Genomic DNA, 22003 nt, shown 5'->3' on the forward strand with positions numbered 1-22003 from the left:
ATAAAGCAATAAAACAAAAAGGTCATCAAAATAGATTCCGTCCTAGTCGAAATTCGGTGGAGAGCAGGATGTGCGGGCAATGCTCCAGATTAAGGAAAAACTAACAGAATCTGTCATTTTTGTCCCTTCAATTCTAAAAAAGCCGGATATCAAGTGATATCAAGTTTTTTTTTTTTTTTGCACTTTATGATGAGAGAATCTTAATAAATCTCATAAAGACAAAAAAAAAGAAAATAACTTCTCACGTTCCCCATTCTAGATATTTGCCAACATCTTTTTTTTTTTTGGATAAAGTTCTATGCAGATGCTTTCTTTAATGAATATGAAGCAAAGCTGAAAGCGAGCAAAGAAATCTAATTAAAGTGAGAGAGAGCGGTGGAGGAGAAAAAGGATCACGAACAGCTCCTCCAGTTAGAAACGCAGGCTTTGTCTCGCTCATTCATTCCTCTTTCACTCCGCAGTTCTCTTGAGATTGGTCATAAAGTTTTATGATAAACAGACCTGGGTCAGAAATAAGAGGACGGAGGCCAGTTTTACTCTCACACTGGCAGAACTAAACTGGTGCTTGAAAAAATAAAAAATAAAAATCCAGGACCAAATAATGACCCTGACACCTGGAAACTGCTGTCGCTGTAGGACAACGTCTCAAAATAAATTGAGCGACAAATCGTTTCTGTCTGATGGCATGAGAAAATTTCCTTAAATTTGTTTCCGAGGAAAGATTTGGTTCAACAAGAAGCGTGTAAGCCTTGGGAAGCTCGGTCAGGCTGGTGATGGTACAATGTTATATGTGGCGAATGCGTAATGTGTGGTTTCAGGCTGGGTTTTAGACTCAGCACTTCTCTGTGCCAGTAAAGACCTGTTGGACTCAGGTACTGTGTGCTTTAACATTTCCAGCTCAGGATGAGGAGCGTGGGGAGTCATCTGAACCGCAATGAACAGTTAAGTCCGGCAGCGGGTGCACACAATTACGCACACGTACGCAAACTTACGTTCACATGTGCATGTTGACACACTGGCACTTACAGATAGGTGCGCACATTTTAGAGACAAAACAAAACACTTGATACACTTACAGCGGATCGACACACATAAACATCTGTGCACACATGGACACAAACGGCCCTCATGAGCTTAGGCACACAGACACACACACACACACACACACACAGGCCCAAAAACAGACTGCGGCTTTACAAGACCACCCCATTTAGCCTATTCATTTTAAACATACAGACAGGCATTGTGAGACGCTACAGTGTTATTCAAAAACAGCGATGTTGGCCGGAAGGCTTAAAGACAGCACATTGTGCTGTGTTGTGACAGTGTGTAATACTTAACAATCACCTCATCATAGCCATGTCCGTGACCTGTCGGAGCCTTACACAGCCACCCAAGCAGAACCCCAGTGTTGACAGCGAGTCACACCTCGCGAAGAGGGCAGCTCAGGAAACCTCTCTCTGCTTTTTTGTCTCTTTGTGTCTCTTACGAGTACGTTTAGGAAGGCTACTCTTCTTCCTTTGGCATTCTCTTTATGTGGCGTTCTTCAGCTATATCATCTCATCTTTAATGAAATGAGCAAGAGGGACGAGATGAACAGAGGTGCGAAAGAAGCGCAGGAGACCGGTTACGGATGAGATCCCAATTGTCTGTTAAATGATTTCCTCATTATTTCATGGCAATAACAACACAAATGTTACTTTCTAAATCTACATCTAAATGGGCAACTACTGCAGTGGGAACCTGTAATTAACTAATATGCTGAAATGCAGTTTTTGTTTAAGTTTCAGTGGTCGATTTTCAACAAGTAATCTCGATGGACCACCAGTGAGAAGTGACGACAGCCACACAAGCTAGATTAGGCTGTTTTATCCGGGTCAAATGATGGTATGCTCCACACACGCGTCAAAAAAAAGCTTCGACTCTTGTCTTCTTGGCTGTGAGTTTCTGTGTAGGAGGAGCTCCTGGCTGTGGGATTACTGAGATGAACAGGCCCCCATGTGAGCAGCACGCACCTCTCTACAGCCAGGTGAGCAGCAAAAGGACTGTGACATTCCTGGAATATCTACGAGTTTATATCGCAAGCGTGACCGGGAAGTGTGTGGAACTCTCATCTCAGCCCGCCGACTCTGATCGTGCCCTGTGGTCCTTGCACGGCAGAAGCCAGTGCACAATTACAGAAGGAAAACATGAACAGATAACGAGGAGTCTCTGTGGTGCAGCATGGGTGAAGAGCTGTGTGCGTGCATGTGTGTGTCTGTAAAGTGAAGGCAAGGTGGGCCAACCACTCACGGGCCTATCTGACTTGGATCACCATAACACCTCTAAACACAAAAGCATGCAGATAGGGCAGCTATTGGAAAATGCAGGGAAGTCGTTTTAGCATCAGAGTTGCATTAAAAAACAATGGGCTATGGGGAGTTTAAAAGTTTGATTCATTCTGCCAGACTGGAAGATTCAAAAGACACATCACCAGTTGGGAATTCAGAATCAAGTCCTCCACATGTTTTTCACTCCTTCTCTTGTTTCTTCTCTTTCTTAAGATCATATTCATCTTGTGCTGTGTTGAGAAGTCCTTTCTCCACATACCTGATCATCTATCTGGCACGCTGTCAGGTTATGCTGCGTGGCCGCAGGGGCAAACTGGATGTGCTTCAGCCAGCTCCCTATATCTGGTTTGCTGGCATCCACGCAGAATTTTACATGGCCTGACCCGTCCAAGATCTGCAGAAAGGGAGTGAAAGAGAGAGATCAGACTTTGATCAGTATCAGACCAGGTTACTGTGTCCAAACACTGCCTAACCACATACCTCCCACTGAGAAATACCACTCAAAATGTTAGAAGCAGGTCTGTGGTGCAGCACAGTTTTGTGCACGCAAACACACCCACAGAAAAAAAAAAAAACACACACACACAAACATAAACAGACATACCTGTATTAATTATAATATCAGCTATTTATAAGAAATTTATGTCCCTTTTTAATTGAAAATAATATCATGTGAAAAAATATCAAATAAATTTAATTCCATATGTAGTCAATTTTTCCAGCCTTGAAGGAGTTATTCCAATAATTTTGTAATTTCAGTTTCAGAAATAAAAAAACAAATCATATCTAATATATTCTCATGTCAATAGACAACAATAAATCATAAGCAACACAAGACTGAAACGTGCTCCCAAATAGGTTTAAAAGAGAAATAGCAATGATAAATAAAGGCTGGGAATGCACCAATCAATTTCTTATTTAATTCAGTTATTTTTAAATGTTATTTTAGTTGTGATCAATCTGAATTGTTTTATGTCCACTGACAAACATTAACGAAAACAAACAAAAATACGACCAAACAAAACAAAACAAGAAGAAGGCAGAAAAGTCAAGGAAAAGCATTTCAAAATCAGTAGAAGGAATTTTTGTGGATTTAAACTGAACTCGGTTTGAGTTTGAATTCGTTGCTGAAAAGGCAGTTTTAACGAATGCATTAACAAAACTCCAAGCATTTTAAAAGCCATGGTGATGATAACAATAACAAAAACATGAAGAATACGAATAGCTTACAGTTCTGCTCTCATTTACAATATCAGCACAACTTCTAAAGCAAACGCCTTCAGAATGAAATGTCAATAAATACAAAAGAGCTGAATTATTATGCAAAACATCCGTATAACATATTGTTGCAGCATTTCTCCTCGGTGTATTATAAACGATGCGTCGTTGTTTCCCAACGTTAACATTTATTACGCAGCAGCTGTAAACTTTACAGGGAAACACATCAATTGCAGGAAATCGCGAGCAATAAGAATTATGAAGACAAGCCGATTGTTAGGATGCAAACAGAATCTCTTTCAGGGTCACAAATCTGGCTTTCCGCCTCTCTATTAACCTGCCGCTGAATAAATATTTAGGTTACACGAAGCCCATTGTCCGGACTAATAGTGGATCTGCATATCCCGCACATCACCCTCCAGTCTTTCTCAAATTTCACCCGTCAAATTTAGCTGGAAATGAACTCGAAACAACGAACACGAATTCGACTTTTTGCTCTTTAATCGTCCAGTCAGTCAACACGTTTGGGTTTTATTCAAAGTCTGAATCCTCTTACCGTCGAGACTCGTGTTACAACCTCTTGGGATGATGGCGTGTTTAACTGAGAAAAAGTGATGAAAACTCCAGTGGGGGAAAAAAAAAGGATATATATGTAAAAAATAGAAAAAGGAAAGTGGGGAGCAACACTCAACTTCGAAATAGCTAAACGATACAGCTAGAGACTGTCTGTGCTAAAGCGCGCTCTCCAGATTTTTTTGGCATCGTAAGAAGCGGCAGCGCGTCTTTGTTTTTTCGGTGTCTCTTCGGGGCTCCGAGCCGCGGGACGAGTCGGCGTCTCGTCGGTGCGCAATCGCCTCAGTGTCTCTCAGACACCACGCGTTTGGTAAAAGTAAATCCTCCCTCTCTCTGTGTTGTCTTTCTGACAGAGCCGCCTCGGTAATTCCCCTCTCACTGTCCTACAGACACCGCGGGACGAAACTAAATCCCCTCCGGCGCATCAACTTGCTCCCAACTTTCCACAGTGTGCGCTTCGTTTGGCTCGTCCGCTCCTCTCTTGTCACCCCTCCTGTCCTGACGCGCCCAGGTGTCCCCTAGTAACCATTCAACTTTTCATTTTTCTCTTCCTCTCCCACCACCCCCTCCTCAGCCAACCGGGATGTGTCGTCTAGATGACAGCGAGGAGATTCAGGGCTGGTAAAAATTTCAGGCATCGCCTCCAGTTAGAGTGCTGTTTCTCATTCACGCATTGTCTCACAAAGACGGATCCTGCGCGTTCATCCCAGTTATCCCCCAAAGGAGAGGCGACTCAGAACACCGGGCTGTCTTTGCCCCTGTCCCCCCGTCGGAGGAGACTTCTCTCCGCAGTAAATTTTAAAGTGACAGGGGCCCGGGGTTGGAGAGGGTGAGCGGGGTCAGGGAGAGGTCGCGATGGGGTTTCTAAAGGGATGAACTCCACGCACAGGCAGCGCACTTTAATGAAGCAACGTTAACAACAAAGCGGCAGTAGTAGCCTACTATCCACGTGCTCCCTAACTTTTTCATAACATGCACGGGCAATTTTGTGACATTATTAAACGGAAGATCCCAACCCAACAGTGAAGATTTGTTTGTTTTTAACCTCCTTTTTAAGGAGTCACATTTTTGCAGTAAAGCGCACTTAACAATAAAAAAAGGCAGAACTATAATAAAACTTAACCGTTTTTGTGTTAGGGAAGTAATGTAATAGCTATAGACTTAAATGTTTCTCTGGAGGACCTCCAGGAAACTCCATACGGACCATTAGAAGTGCCACCTTTTGAGACATTGACCTAATCACCTGCTTTTCTCTGACTTGAACAAAAAAAAAAGGAAAAAAAAAGAAAACAAGAAAATGCTCAAGGTAGGCAATTCCCCCCCCCCCCCGCACCCCCACTTTCACTTCCAGAAAAGGTCTAAGCAGCCAATAGACTTCTTAAAAAATGATAAATTTCCCTTTAAAAGAGAAAACAAACCGTTGGAAAATTAAGAAATTAGAAACAATTTAATCGCGTCCATTGTCCTCTGTGCACCTGCTCCACAACCTGCCCAGAGGAGAGGATAAAACGCAGTTTGATATTTTATTTCATGAGCGCTTTACTCAAATGTGGAAGTTTAAAGCTGGGATTGATAAAGTGGGGAAGGGGGCAACGGAATAGGAGCATAAAAAGACGTCCTGCTTGTCAGTGAGCGGAGTTTATTAGGCAGCTTATAAAGCCAGAGAGGACATGGCTTTGGCTGATGAGAGCAGATGATGATGGATAACTCTGTGACATTGACCTTCCATCCCAGATAATGCCCATTGTTTTACGAAATCGCGGAGCAAATGTTCAGGAAGGACAGGAAAAATCATGTGTAAATAAGGCAGGACCCCGCCACCGATTCCCATCGTCTCGCGCTCCTTGAGAACCGCGGAGAGACCCCGGTCCGCCCGGTCATTGATTTCCTGCCTCTCCTCGACTTGTCCATTGTTGGAAGCCTTTTTAATTTAGCCATAAATTGGGAAAGCTCAAGTCGAATGAGCTGTTCTATTTTCTTCCTGTCAGGATGAGGGATTTGTTTTATGATGCATTGTGTATTAAATACAAGTAATCTGGGAAAGTGATTGCTTCACCGGCTTCTCCGGCTCTGATCGAGGATCCTGATACGGGGAGCAGGTTGAGGGCTTTTCTGAAAAGGAGGAAATGTCTAAGAAAAAGAAAAAAAATTGGGAATAAATACGCGGGGTTTGAGGTGATCGTAGCAGGGCAAAGTGGGGGTAGCGTTGGCTGGACCCCCTCGGCCTGGCTGTGGGAAAAGAAACTGCGCTTCTTCGGCCGGTCAGGAGATGGCGTGCTCAACTGACGTGAACTTTTCTAAACATTTCTGAGTTGCATTTGCACACTTCAGATGACAATCTAACGCTCAGAACGTGAGATTAAAACAAGTTGCTTGCGTGAAGCAAATATTGCCTCGAATGGTCAGAACCAGAAACATTCTGCAAAACAAATAGACATGAAAACTTGTCTTAACGTGTTTGGCACACTTGTCAGATATCAGCAGTTGCACTACTTTATCTCCAGAGATGCAGCTTAACGTAAAAACTTTGTAGGAGGGTAGAGCAAGCTGACCCTAGAGTAGAAATACAAACGATGTATTTAATAAAAAGGGGCTTTTGCCTTGTTTGTGGATGTTGGTTATTTCTAATCCATGATGGGAGAACGGACACATCTCAGTCTGAGGCGACCTGCTTTATCAGCCAGCTTTCTCACTCACTGCAGGAAAGGGGGTGATTTCTTTCTTATTTGTGTGTGAACTGCAAAACGTCTACATTAAGGCGTCAAAATTGTTAAATGGGACATGAAAGATCCGGCTGCATGCGCTTGAATGTATAATCACCGCGAACGAGCCGCTCGAAAGCTCTTGAAGAGCGATGGGGTGAATTCAAAACACTTGTTCGTTTAATAAACCACGAGAAGGATCTGCGAGGCGTCGCTCTAATTCATATTTGTTTGAGCAATCCGCCATAAACACCATTCTGATGTGCGCAGATGAAATAGATCTGTTTTTATCTGAATTATGCCATGCCTTTTTCATACTGATTGTGACGCGCTAAAGAGCGGTGTGGAAAAGCTGTTTATCAACAAATTACCAGCCAAACGCACGCAGGCTTCAGGGTATGTTAGTTCCGACTATATCATGCTACACAGCATTTCATACTTGTTTGGGAGACTTGAACAACACACAGCAACCGGATAATGTTGGTGCTGAGGCTTTAAAGTGCTGTGAAATTCTCGAAATGGGGTTGAATTGCTTAAATGGGCCCATGCTTATTTTGCTTGCGGCTTTCTTGTTTATTTTAGGCGCTCGGTCACGCAAATACCGATTCATACATGAATGCGGAGAATTTTTATGATCAAATAGCTTCGTATTTTACTTGATCTGAGGTTCAGCTTCGTGGGCCAACGCAGGGGCTGTTCTTTTCTTCTTCTTTTTGGTCTTTTTGGGTAGCTTTACAGCTCGGTGTATCTGGTCTGCGAAGTGATTTTGGATTGCGCTGCTCGTTCCCGGGCCATGTGAAGTCAGATGGGACAGGCTGGAGAAGAGGGGGGGATTCCCGTGCGGATTGCAAACTGACTCCGGGCAGCGAGCTGCAAAGCTCCGAACGCTGCAGCCGAGGGGCCACATGGAAACACTGGGAAGGCCTATGTGGTGCATTCCTGCACATCCTCCAGGAGAGCGGGAAGAAAAAGAAGAGGAGAGAAAGAAAATATCGCAGCCAAATCCACATGAAATAGTCCCACCATTCATGGCGAGACCTCCTATTGACACCGACGAAAAGCTGCATTAAGTCTCCATCATGAGTCTGTATACCCCCCCTCCTCCTTATTTTGCTTAAATGTGGGGCGACTCAATCAAGTGGTGGGAACACATTGAAGGCTCAAACGAACGGTTAGCCTTCAGTTTGCACAACACTCTGCAACTTTTTTTCTTTAATTAGCACTCCCATCAACCACTATTAGTGCACAATAGAGTAAGTGTGCAACTTTAAGGCCCTATATTAAAGGTTAGACTCGGTCTCCATATATATCCCAATTACCATTAAAACACGGCAGAGGAAATGAAAGGAGAAAATGTAAATACAAAATTTCCTTGGGTCTGGAAGTAGGCCCGTTGTGAGCGGCGTGTTAATCTCCACCTCAGTAATTTGGTTCTGCGGGAGAAGACAGAAGCCCTGCTGCTGTGCCCTGCACTTCATAAATCACTGCTTTATGTGGACAAGGTCAGCACCCCCTCTCCTCTCCTCCACTCCCCCCCCCCCTTTCTGCAGGCCCCTCCCGGACCCTCCGCCATGTTTACCCGGCCGCCCGGGGGCTCTCAGGACCAGACCAGCTCACTTCTAATTACTTTGGATTATTTTCATTTGCCGGGGGTCAGCCAGGCATTCCGGCAGAGAGGCAGAGAGAGGGATGATTTCTTGACAAATTCTGTGGCCTGTCAGGAACAAGCCTGGCGTGTTTGCTGAATTAGCACACGGTCGTTTTGTTTTGGCACTGCCCGTTCCTGCCTATGACAGTCTCTTGCAGAGCTCTGCAAACACAACAAATAGCATGGTTTATTCATAAACTATATTTTGTTGGTGCAGAAGATTCTTTCTTCGGGAAAAAAAAAAAAAATCAACTCGTCTTTATCATGTCATGGCTGAAATGACACACAACTCGACGCTTGTTTAGGTGTATTTATGAGAAGCCTTAAATAATCCCATATCCTTCCCGCTCAAAGACGGGTGGTATAAGAAAACACACCCAGTGTTTCTTTCATTCCTAAAATGCACGTCTTAAGATAAGCAGCGAATCAATGGAAAGAAGGAGAAAGAAATTTATTTAGTGTCTACAAAAAGAAGCAATTTGTGTTGCAGAGGCAAAAGTGTGAAATTCTAGGTTGCACATAGATAGTGCAACTTATCTGAATAAAAGTGCAACTGTAGGCTATGGCTCTTTCGTGAAAATTTAATATTTCTGCATGATTTCAGGGTATGGCAAACTGTGACCAAACCCCGCAGTAGGACACGCTGATTGGATTATGAGGCCTAAACGTTTTCATTTGAAGAGAGGGTAAAAATGTAAAAATAATTTTTTTTTTAAAAAAAGGGTAAAAAAATTGAGCAACTTTATGTTTGCTGTTGTTTGGATGAGCAGAGGCTGCAGCGAGCTGGGGGTCTTTGAGAGAGAAAGAGGGAGAGGGGTAGTGGCAAAAGATGCACACAAAGTAGTGCAGGTCGTGGTAATCACAGCCACTTCCTCCGCAGAGCCTCAGCACACAGGGCCGCACTGTATGTTGGCTATTGGGTGCGATAAAGCTGCACACAAGTCAAAGGTCACATTTTTTGAAGCATAAATTCAGCAGGCACACAGCTCCTATGTGCACGGGACTGACTGGAAACTTAAATAACTCACTCCACCCCGCTCGAGCCCTGCAATGGAGAAAGGAGGTGGTAATTAGAGCATGTTGCCTTTTGCCGCAGGGAGAACAAATTGGCTCTAAAACGCTCATAGATATCATCTTTAAAAGACCTTTTTATGTATGAGAGGGTAAAGTGGTATGGAGCTGAACACGGCACTTCAGATGTTCAAGTGTCACACATTCATTACATTTATTGAGCTCTCTTCTCACGTTTAAAGGCAGGACACTGTGGCAACCCGCTTTTCATATACCGTGTCCAATGGGAAGGCTAATATTTTAATGTTAGTGGGTATCAGACAAAGATAATATACTTGCTCACTGTGACAGAAGACAACGCTTCCATGTCACTCCAGCAGGTCTATATGGCTGCCACAGGGAAAAGAGAATATTGGTGAAAAGACTGCTGGTATCATGTTAACGGAGGATGAAAACAGGTCAGAGTTGACTAAAAACTGAAAAGAGCTACATAGTCACAGTGTTACATTTACAGCTGACCCATGTCTGAGTAAAAAAAAAAAAAACCATGACAAGTTTCAAGTATCTCTCTTTTAAAAATAACAGCTGACTACTCTCAAATACTTGGACACTTTGGTGCACATACTTTTACTGGGTCATCTGTTTTTGTTTTTTTCTAATACAGGATTTTTTTTGTTGTGGAGAAAATCTAAGAGAAATATGACTGAGACTAAAAACAATATTCTATATCCTAAAGATACAAGCTGTTACAACTTCAAAGTGAGAAAGTGTTTTTGGTAGTGTATGTTCTTTAAGTGCATCACATCGTAAACAGAAACACTCACCACACCAATTTCCGGATAAGATGAGTAAAAAGATCCATTATTACATAATTCCAAGTGGTGGAGGTATATTACAAAAGGCTCATGAAGCTTCGCTCTCAGCAACTGGTGTGATCACCTTTTTGCAGTAATACAGTAAGCTGCAACTACACATTTCCAGTATCTGCTAATAGGTCCTGAACATACCAGCCTGAGGAAGATTTAGCCCATTCTGTACAGAAGAGGTTTTACTCTTGATGGGTTTCCTAACCTGAACTAGCTTCATGTCTTTCCACAACATATCTGTCGGGTTAAGCTCAGAACAGAAGGAGTGAGACCTTTGGTTGTTTTAGTTACCCTTAGCCTGACACATCTAGCTCAGTGATCTCTATACACAGACTACTTCTGCGAAGGGTAACAATGGTCTCGAATTTGCTCCGTTTATACAAAATCGTACTATGGAGTGTAAACTCTTGAGAGGTACTTTTATAACCTTTACCACCACAATGAGACTCGACAACTCTTTTTCAGAGATCCTCCCAAATTGCTTTTGCTCTTGCCATGCTACTCTTCTAGAAACACATGCGAAGATTAGATTTTGACAGATCCCTGCTCTTTGAATAAAACCGAGGAGCCACAAACACCCGGTTGGCACCCCAATGATCGAAAACACCTGACTCTAATATCACCTTCACCTTCACTGCTAATCACGGAGCTGCGCACACTGTCCCTTACTGATATGCAACAGTGGATCATTTTTTCAACGTTGACCAAGTTTACTGAAACCTTTTGTTTCATTTGTTGCCTTGGGTTCCCTTTATCTCGTCTTAAATCTACTTCTGAAGGGTTCACAAACTTTTAACCGCCATTGCATATGGACATAATTAAAGTCAGATGGAGCACGGGGAAACAACAAATCAGTTGCAACAACCATAAGATGAAGGAAAACCGAACAGCTCACACATAACACAGAGGTATGAAGTGGCTCCCATTAAAGGCTTCACTGGCTTTCAGTGGCATCAAAGAGGCCCCCCGAGTTAGACTGGGATTATATTTAACCAGAGAGATTGTTGCACAGCCGAATACAGGGCACATGCTGATGCTGCTGCCAGTACACCATGCTCCTGGCATTGCTCTCATCCAAAGCTCTCATTAAAATGTGGCTTGGGCACAATTTCCAACAGGAACACACACACACACACACACACACACACACAAACAGAATAATGTATGGGCACACAAGAAAACACATAAACATTCTCATATCAAAATCTCATTTTTTTTGGACTATATCTCACTCTCCATCAGGATCTCATGACCGATTCTAAAATACATACATTGGTCCATGTAAAAATATGCAGCAGTTTCACAGAAAAATGACTCAAAAATGGTGAAGCAGCTACATTTTCCTTCCTCAGTTCTCTACTGCGACACAGCTTCCAGCACGTCCTGACAGGATGTGACGACGTTGACGCCCACAATGTGACCGTGTCGACAATTCCCACTACCGACTCTGAAAAGAAATATTAGGGAGATGGAGGGGTTGGTGTGTGATGTTAACCCTGACCTTCGAAATAGAAATCCATGGTTAAAATTCTATCTTGCACAAACTTTTTCACAGCCCCCCTCACTTCTGCAATTACATACTTTTGCACTTGGCTCCCACCGGCTAACGTTTCAGGTAAGTCGTGGAAAGTACACGTTTACTGTTGGAATTAACGTACATGTTTAGGTTTAATTGTTAAAAATGGTCACGGTTGTTGCATTTGCCTACTAAAACGTTGCAATCCCACAATTTCTGGTGAGACTGCATTTTCATTAAAGCTGTGTTATATTTAAACCTCAGTCATTTCTATTTCCATGGTTCCAAAATGCACCATTCAACACTGGATTACCATGCTTACAGTAAGCTCAATGATGGAGTTGATTGATTTGTCATTTTACATGTCATTTCGAATCAAACTAACATTCAAAACTCTAAACATGAACGTATTCAGATTTGATGCATTTTTACGAGGTAAAATGCTAATAAGAGCAGCTCTAATGCATAGGAACTTATAAATACAGGAAGATATATAAGGGGTCCAACAAAAGTTCTCCATGTCTTTGTATATGTCTCCTGAGGGCCGTATGCTGAGATAACATCATCTCACTTGGCACATCTCAGAGTTCATTTGAAGCAGCAGATATGTTCGTCGATACTCATCAGGTTTCATTCAGTTCCAGACCAATCAGTCTGGTGTCATACACTTTTGGGTTAATATTCTAACCGTAAGGCCCAGCACTAGGTGAAGATAAATCAGCTTTTATGATGGGTTGTTATGGTTTTTATAGCACTGGGTTTGTGAGGAACTGATTTGGGGATCAATCACCTGCAGGTGTCTGCCGGTGGCTGGGGCGCCGTGAGGATCGATTGTGGATCTAGAGCTCTGGTGATGGAATAGAGGTGTATTGGTGTGTATGTGTCTGTGTGTGCGTATTGAGATGGGGTGCAGCTGTAAGGTATGTGTATTAGTTCATGAAGGCGAGAGAGAGACAAAGTGATGAAGGTGTGTACGGTATGTGAGTGCTTCAGAGACAGAGAGGAGATATATCTGAGGCAGCAGCAGTGATGAAGAGCTGCTGGACTATGACCAGACCATCTCAGCTCATATTGGAGTCCCCCCCCCCCACACTCCTCTCTCAATCCACTTCTTTATCTAGGTGGCACTTTGGAAAATCTCATTGTCACACAACATTTAACAAAGACAAGTCTCAGGCAGGCAGCTCGAGATGACTGGCCCGACAGCTAGTGTGCAGAGAAACCCTTAAAAACTCTTTCACTCTCGTCTTGCGTGTTTTCCCCTGGGAGAGGCTGGCAACGGTGGCCAAGACACACAAACAAGAGTGTGCATCTATGCGCGCAGATGGCACGAGCACCCATCAACACGCAGACGCATTAGTTCCACAGAAGTTTGTCAGTTTCGCTCCCTCTCCTCTCCTTCCCTGGATACAGTGTTTATACACATTCAACATCTCCCCTGACTGTCAGGCGGCTGCTTCCTCTGTGCTGTCAGCAGGGCCCGCTGAAACAAAAGAGGCGGAGAGCAAGGCCTACGCTTTCTGAATCAGAGGAAGTTGGTGCTGATTGCGTTGCCACTGAAGAAGCATTCCGATCCTGTTAACTCGTACGCCGGCTGCCAAACCGCGCAGCACTGCACTCGGACAGCGAACCACACACAGCCCCACCCTGTGTGCCCTCTTTGCCCATGAAAAAAACAAAAAAAAAACATCTGCCCTCTCTTCATTTCTACTGCTTTTCTCCCCTTCTGTGTCACTTCACTTCTCTCATTTCTCTTCTCTTATAATACTTTACTTACTCTCAACCTGTTGACCTACTCTCTTTTTGCCTTTGCTCTCCTCTTCTTCTAGCATCCATTCTATAAAGAATTACGATAGCCAGTTGTTCTAGGAGAAGAGAACACTTCACCTTCACACGCTTAATTCTCTATCCCTGATGAATGTCTTTACTCCACTTGCTTATAAGACAGTGGGGTTTATTCACAACCAAGCCCAAGAGAATATGTACACACTGTGGACATCCTGATAGAAAGAAACATATTCAATTTCTGCTTGTTTGACAGTAGTCCTGTCTGTCTACTTTAGCTTGACAGGAAGACCCCCATCCATCCAATCAGGGGTGTGACCCCAGCAGCACTACCTTCTATTTCACTCTCAAGTGCTAACACATATTAAGTAAATGAAGAGTCTCTTCAGTCCTGCAGGAGACAAACGAGCTTCTTTAACATGACAAGAGTGGCACTTTGAACTGGTGTCGGTGTGTGTTTACGACATTACTGCGGCAGAGCCATGTTTGTGACGCTACTCATCTAAGTGTGTTTACACTGTAGTGGAGCGCGTTCCGGTCTTCGGGCCAGGTGCTGAAGCTCCATGTCTGTTTGAGATAGACAGTATGCTCATGGCTTTGGCATCTGTTTATGTATTTAATCCCTGCCTGGTGGTGTGTGTGGCATTGTATCTGGGCCAATGCTGTTTAGACAGGCAGACAGCGTGTTTGTCCACATCCCAACCAGGAGCAGGTAAATGTGTCTGCTCTCATTCTCTTCCAAGCTTTTCATTCTGTCTTTCTGTCTTGTTCTCTATTTTATCTTTCTCTCAGTGATTATTGTCATTGTGGTTGTTGCAACAAAAAAAAAAAAAAACACTACAAGAGGGAAGACTAAAAGGAAGGTGGAATGAGATACACTGGGCTTGCAGCAGCAGAGGTGGGGGCCTATAAGGCCCCCAGGGTAGGTGCAGGGTTTTGGCGAGGGCTCGGGGGTTGGTGGTGAGGTGTGCTCGATGAGAGGGCCCTGGTGTAATCTCAGTGCTGAATAGACGGAGCTCTTAATAGAATCCCGTCGTCCGGCTGCCACTGAGAGAAACAAGAGCTGTAATGGATGGGCTCAGCTCTGGCTCCCACTTTCCCCCCCATGACCCCTACGTTGGTCAGAAGTAAGAGCTAAAGAAGCATTGTAGCCCCGGGCCTGATTGAATGGGGAGGGAGGGAGGTGGCGGAGATGGTGGCAGTGGGTTTGGGGGGTGGTGGGGTAGCTGCGCTGATAGACCAATTTCCCACTACTGCGAGCAGCAGGACTTGATTGATGAGGGCTGGTGCTGGTGAGAGGAGGCCCATCACATGCGATCACATAAATACTTATTCAGCTCGAATTGGGCCTGACAAGCCTTACGACAGCTTTGTGCTGTCACAGATATCATTGGAAGGAAAACGCTCCATTAATCATGCGTAATTAACTTTTCAGAGGGGAGGTTCTGCTTGGAACCAGTAGTAACCCACTCAGTACCCAGATAAAAAAGTTCCAGAATCTTAACTGGGATTGGAGAGGGCCTTATTAAAAGGTAAAGCCAGTTTCCCCTGAGCCTATCCGTTTGTACAGGAAACAGCTTCATTAGTATCGGTTTAGAGCTCTAATGGGCTCTATACAAAGCCTCCTCTCTCTAACCCAGCTGTGCTCAGTGGCCTTACAGTGCAATATCCTGTGAGCGCGCACAACCATAATGTTCCCTGTTTGAAGTCGGAGCAGAACCCGTCTGAACGCCTGCCACTAGTTAACTACCTTGACCCTCCCATAAAGTAGTGTGGAGGAGTGAGCGCCGGAGAGCCCAACAAACTACATGGTGTCATTCTCTCTCTCTGTCTCCCCATGGGAGTAAACTGGACCAGAGCCCTTTTGTTTAAAAGCAGCAGACCAAATGATCTGCCTCATGTTAGGAATAACAAAAACACACATACTCACAAAGCTGATGAATGCACAGACCCAAACACCAAATCTCATCTGATCAGCATTCCTCCTTCAGCTTTAAGCCATACTGGTGGATACAGCTTGCACGGAGGAAGAGTGACAACAGTGCAGGCGAAGTAACTGTGTGGGTAGCATGAGTGAAAACTCACCCCAAGTGCTTTCAGCTAATCAAAAAATGATGAGAACATCAAATATCATATTACAACAGAAAGTAGTATTCTACGAGGAAGGGAAATATTAAACATCAGCATTATGATAGGAATTATGTTCCACCAAGTGCTGGAAATGTAGTACCCATTCTGCAGCATACAATGTAAAAATGTCAAGTCCCAGTGGTCTGGGACTCAAATTACAGGTATAGTTTATCTTTCCGCCATAGTCCCGTATCCTATGTCTCTCAGCCACACTATTCATTCTTATGGGCATAACATGTTTCTCTGTCTCACTTCAGACCAAAGTTCATACTAACTCATGATAAGCTTCATTGCATCCTCTTACATAAAAATCCTAATTTATGTATGCAGGGAACAGGCTCCACTACAAAGTTTCCATTTCGCCAAACATGGTGAACAGTCAGCGAGGTGGATCACAAACACGTACACAGGCCCATCCCGCAATTCACTCAGCCGACCTATTCAGTTGGTCATCCATAGTCATTTCCTTTGAACATCATCCTCACCACTGCAAGGACTTGACTCATTTCCTGTCTGTTAATTAGCTCTTTCCGACCCTTTTGACTGCAAAAAGGGGACTCACTAAAACATAATAGTCATGCTGCACACACAGACACCATGACAGGTGAGACCAGAAGTACACACCCCTATTGCACGGAGGAAAAACTGATTCTAACTAACTGAACTATACAAAACAGACACAGCAACAGTGCTGTATGAACTGCGGTAATAAAGAATGTCTGCCACATCTTAATGGGAAAATTGCCACAACTTTTTCTCCAAGTTTTACTCAATCTGTTTTGGGTTATTTATAAAGCACCATATCTCTGCAACCTATAAACTTTAAAAAGCATAAAAACTCAAGTCTTAAGTGAAAACACTCTTTAGGACTGAAATTTTTGTGAATGTAAACATAAGCCTAACCCATTATCTACATCCCTGGTCTGCTGGTCATCCTTTAGGAGGACTAATAAAGTCCTTAAGTTACCAATTCCAAATGTCTTATCCTGAGTGAAAAGGGCCAGTGACTGATTCAGTGATCGTTACGCACTTTACACTGAAGATGGCTTTGTTTTTTCAGTTGGCTCTCTCTTAGGGTTATCAAATATAATTCTCTCTATGCGCGGGTGGTCAAACATGCAGATTTGTTTGTATGTAATCTAACCCATGCATGGGAGAACTCAACAACAAAGGGAATTTAGGCTGGATGAATTCAGCTGATAAAAAAACAGCGAGACACATCTATATGAAACTAATTTATTTTTATTAGCCTGAGTCAAGCTGAATTGTACTGAATCACAAAACACTGTTAGATGAGTGCATAGTCCGTCATTTGCTTTCTGTTGGTGTCATGATACAACTCAGGTAGGACTAAGACATCCCCTTAGCTATGCGGCAACAGGCTTAGATTGCCGAGGAACCGCCAATGATTCCCAGAGCACCTTCACTCTGCTCTCTTAGCTCTCCATTTAATACTGTCAGTCACTTGACTTTTTCTTTTTTTTTCAATAGTAGGTATCACTTACTTTAGGAAGTGACTTTTTATTTGTTTGTGCTTCCGTCTGTGTTTCTGTTTCTGCCTAATCCTTTTAGCTTCCAAATGTTCAAAGAACATGATCACCCTCCCAAAGTCTAGTTCTGTGAGGACGTCTTCATATTAAAATTCAGTTTTTCTACACGTGCTGTCCCATGCAGACTCAGGATAGGGGACTGCATCAAATTGAAAATTTGATGGGATACGTTGATTTCCCTTGCTTCTTATGACAGAGTATCTACTTGGACGTTTTTGTAAAAAGGTCTGAGATTACTGTTGTTGCGAATTGGCGCTTTATGAATAAACTGACTTAAATTGAACTAGCCAAGGCCTTAAGTGAATTAGCACCAACAACTGAAGAATTTGGTAACCCCTTTATTGGGCCTGGAAAATAGCAAATTGGACGAGAATCACACTTGAGTTGGATCAGACACGTGAAAGCAGATTCAGTTATATGTTAGCGAAGATATGGAACAACCCAATTGCCAGGCGGTGAAAGAGAGACCACACATAGACAAGGAGTAAGGTGAAAAAGAAGAGTGGAGGAGTGTGAGAGAAAAGAGGGAGTGGGTGAAGGGTCAAGTACATTCAGTCAGCTTAGTTTGACTTATATGCTGAGCGGGGGCAACAATAAGTGCTTGTGTGTTGGGCGCTTGTAGGCAGCACAGCTCTTCTGCTCTCACAATGGCCTGCTTCTCTCTCCAGCATGGAAGAGCCTTAGCTCACTTTTTATTAACATGGCCCCACTTTATCTAAAAACTAGATTTAGTTAATGATCTTCATGTCTTGTCTGATAGAGGTCTTTATAAACTGGTCAAAGGATTTAAACGACCAAATAACACAGCCCATTTCACATTGTAAACATATGGAGGTGGCCATGCTTCTTGTAAGCCTTACTTAGCAATGTTTAATAAAAGATAGTTGTTATGAAAAGTTCTTGAAAGTATCCTGTCAAAGTTCAGCTCAGCTTGGTGGTTTAGAACAGATGGTTGACTTCAGAGATAGTTTTTCTTTCTCCTTCTCTTATTCACAGATATTACATCAGTAAAGGAGGTTATTGCATATTGAATCACAGGTCACTGGCAAGGCTCAGGTAAAATCCTGACTGAACCTGGACATGGTGAAAATTTTATTTGTATGGCCAAATGTGGCAACAAAGACTTTACTTCAAGGGGTTTTATATTTTTTACCGGCATATGGCATTTTATTAACTTGACAGACCAGATGGTTTGTTACACAGAACTTTCTGGGAAGTCCCCCATTGAACCATTTGAAAAAGGGCAAACACAAAAATCTTTAACAGTTAATTGAATGAAGCATAACAAGTAAACTTCAACCAATTAGATTAATGAAAACACCAAACACAGCCAATCAGTGAACAGGATTTGTTATTTTTAACTCTATTACAGCTAAGAACCCCCCATTGCTGGCAGCAACAGGACTTGGATTAGTCTGATTTTTTGCGCTTTGGTCACAAACAGATGGCTTGGGCCGTGGTAAGATGGATTCCCTTGTTATTGTGACCTCGTATATCCTGGAAGGATCCAAGTACCTTTGAGAATCCACCTTGCAAGGTAAATACTGCACATTGCAAATAAATAAACCTACAAAGCACAGAATTTGACGGTAGAATATGAGCGCATCAAAAGGAGCAAGGGATAGCCCTCATGGATGTCTGTTCTCTCAGAGGTCCAGTGTGCAGGACTTAGGGACATCCAGTTGTGAATTTTCAGATTGCCATCAAGTGAATACCCTCCGTGACACCATCCCTTTTCAAGCGTTTAGAAGAGGGAAGTTTGGTTACATAACACAAAAGAAAAATATAACATTGGAAAAAGAAATAAAAATTGAAATCCCCTCTTTACAGCTGGGCTACTGTAGTACCATGGGAAAGCAACTCTGCTTACTGCAAGGGAGATACCCTCACCATCTGTAGACGTAATGGCTCATAAAAGTAATGAAATTAAAAACATATTTGTAATAAATAACATTTTGCAGTTTATTTGCTGCCCTTTTGAAAAAGACAACTTTTCTGTTTATAGTCAAATTTTCAATCTTGATTTAAAAGACCTAACAGCCATGTAAACAAGTGCATCAAATTAGCAAGGACTGCTGAAGGTGAATAATGAGTGTCATCATTCCACATTTTGGCGCAGACGGCACAGAGAGTGAACCCCCTCCAGAGTTCTCTAATCCACAGGGGCACGTTGAGAGCAAAAAAAGACAAGAACAAGAGGAAAGGGAGGGAAAAGAAGGCCTCGTTGGTAAAAGGAGGCCTCAGTGTTAATCAGAGATTTCCCAGAAGAGCCACAGTCATCGCCTCAAGACAGAGAAAGCGAGAACACGAGGGGTAGGCACAGAGGTGAGGAAACAAGAGAAGACTTGAATGAGAGATAGATGGGAAGACGGCGAGGAAAGGAAGGAGGCACGGAGGGCAGGCGGCATTCCTGTGGCCACAGCTGTGGGAGCTGCAATCACTAAAATGTAGCGCTGTCTCAATGCCGGCAATTTCTGGACATGTTACAAACGAAATAAAACAGCATGACACGTCTGTTTTTTGAATCAAAGAAGAGACTAGCAATCAACATGCTGGAGTTTATGTTACCTCCCTCTCTATTCTCTCTTTGCTCTTTTCCTCTCTCAGTCCTCTATTCTGGCTGACTATCACTCTCTCCGTGGCAGGGATGACCCCATCTCTGTCTCTATATTTGCCCCTCTTTGTTTACCACTGGCCAGTTGAGGCAGGGATCGGAGCCTGAGAACATCTATCATTGGCTTGACAGCGGGCCCCAGGCGGGGATGGCCCTGTTATTTGGACTCTGTGATGACTTCCTCAAAAAGGGGCCCCTCCTTCCCTCATAGGCCTGGCATGGCTGAGGTTTGGTTTGGAGCCTCCATACCTTCTCTGTATGTCCATAGAAAACACAGTTAATTCACTGGCTGCATGTTGGGGTCACACTGGGGTGAACAAGACAGATAGAGTATGAAGTGGGAGTAGAAGAGGTTTAGGGAGTGCTGTGGTGCTGGAAGCTCCTTCTCCAGTCCCAAGGAGCACTGCAATGAAGACATTGGCAATAACAAAAGAGGAAGGGGTGCATTGTAATGAGAAAACAAGAACGAGCATCTGGAGTAATTTGGACACGTGTTTATTTTATCTTGGTTTGCACCTCTACTCATTTCCACATACCAGTGTGTGAGCATCCTTGACAAGGATAAACTTAGAAATAGTTATTCCCTCCTGATCACTGTCTTCCTTTATTGCTTTACGTCTCCACTTCATCTCTTTCCTACGTTCTGCTTCCTGCTTCACTCAGCTCAACACCTCCTCCTCTCTTTTCTCCTTCCTTTCTCCCTCTGGCCCCCTCTCACGCAGCGCAAAAAGGGACTTAAAGGATAGGCAGTTGTACTATTGTCTTGCTGCTCACATCGTATTACCATTACAGCCGGCTATAATTGGAAACAGGAGTCTTTAAATTCGGCTACATGTTGACACGGGTATCTGTCTCTTCTGATATTCCCACACTGGCTAATTTCCTCCCTCATCTGCATTCAACAGAGGACTGACAGGAGAGCATGACAGTGGATATGGACTACAAGCTCTATGCAGACACATTCCTCTCCAGCACCCACACATTTGTTGATGCTTACATGTCTTTATATATATGTTAAAATTAAGAAATTGCATGAAACCTGAGAGAGAAGTTTAAAGTTGGCTTTCAAAAATCACACAACTTGAAATTGTAATAGCCAAACTAGCTATTTGTGGTCTTAAAAAACCCACCAGTGCACTACTTAACATGTCACAATGTCAAATGTTCGTCCCTTTTATTATCTCTTTCCTGTTTCTTTGTGAAATCTCAAACTGATCTAGAACTCTTATTTGTAATTTCATTGCAGTAAATGGTTGCTGTAACCCTAACTGATGAAACTGAAACAGGTCCAGGGTATCTGTGAGAGAGCTTTGCCCTGTCTGAGGTGCCTGTCTAACAAAGGGTGCACACACCTCATTAGCACTATCCGTGAGAAGGAAGGAATCTTACACATGGAATCACTCCTGATCTCCCGTCTCAGGCTACTGCTGTGAAGAGCCTGGACTCGCTGGCTTCCTTCCTTCAAAATCCTTCTGGCCTCTGCCTAAATACAATACACAATTTGTTCATATCCACCGCCAAAGAAAGGGGAGATATACAATACTCAAGAGATAAGGTTACAAACTGTCCTTACACCCACAGGTGTGGAACTTGCAAAGCCCTGAAAACATCACCTACAGCCCCCCTTACCACTCCCCAGCATGAATGCCATCACCACTGCCACCTCCTCTCTCTCTGGCAAAATGAAAGAATTGGTTTGAAGGATGGATGGCTGATGAGAAGGAGGGTGAGGAATGAGTGTGTGTTAATAATGGAGAGAGTTATAATAGACCAGTTGGTGCTATTAGAGTGAACTTAGTTATTTCCCCACACAAACGCGCAGACACACACACACGCACTGAGAGAGCTCGCTCAGCTGCTGTCTCACATTGCATCACGCTGCTCTGCACCTTCACATTAACACTCGCCTTTGCTCTCTCAATGTCTTGCTCTGTTTCAATGGCATCAAATGCTTGAAGTTGACAAAAGAAGAGAGGGAGCACTGCCAGCTGCCCTGGTGAAGTCACAGAGGTTCGCCCCACTACCATGAACATGGCATTGACCCCATCCCCTCGCAACAA

At 43.4% G+C, this 22003-nt stretch overlaps 1 protein-coding gene across 13 annotated transcripts in view; it reads right to left on the minus strand.

Moving 5' to 3' along the window:
• mecom (MDS1 and EVI1 complex locus) overlaps window positions 1-22003 on the minus strand; it is a 129331-nt gene that overhangs the window by 22525 nt on the left and 84803 nt on the right. For 12 of the 13 annotated variants that reach the window (XM_075473687.1, XM_075473682.1, XM_075473681.1 and 9 more), the window contains exon 3: window positions 2590-2724. In XM_075473687.1, the coding sequence (XP_075329802.1) occupies window positions 2590-2724 (135 nt within the window). Of the gene's footprint in view, window positions 1-2589; window positions 2725-4104; window positions 4909-22003 lie in introns of those variants that run through there. The other variant, XM_075473688.1, reaches the window with a different exon arrangement.

The sequence above is a fragment of the Odontesthes bonariensis genome, chromosome 9 (assembly GCF_027942865.1).
Source record: "Odontesthes bonariensis isolate fOdoBon6 chromosome 9, fOdoBon6.hap1, whole genome shotgun sequence".
Classification (NCBI taxonomy): Eukaryota; Metazoa; Chordata; class Actinopteri; order Atheriniformes; family Atherinopsidae; genus Odontesthes; species Odontesthes bonariensis.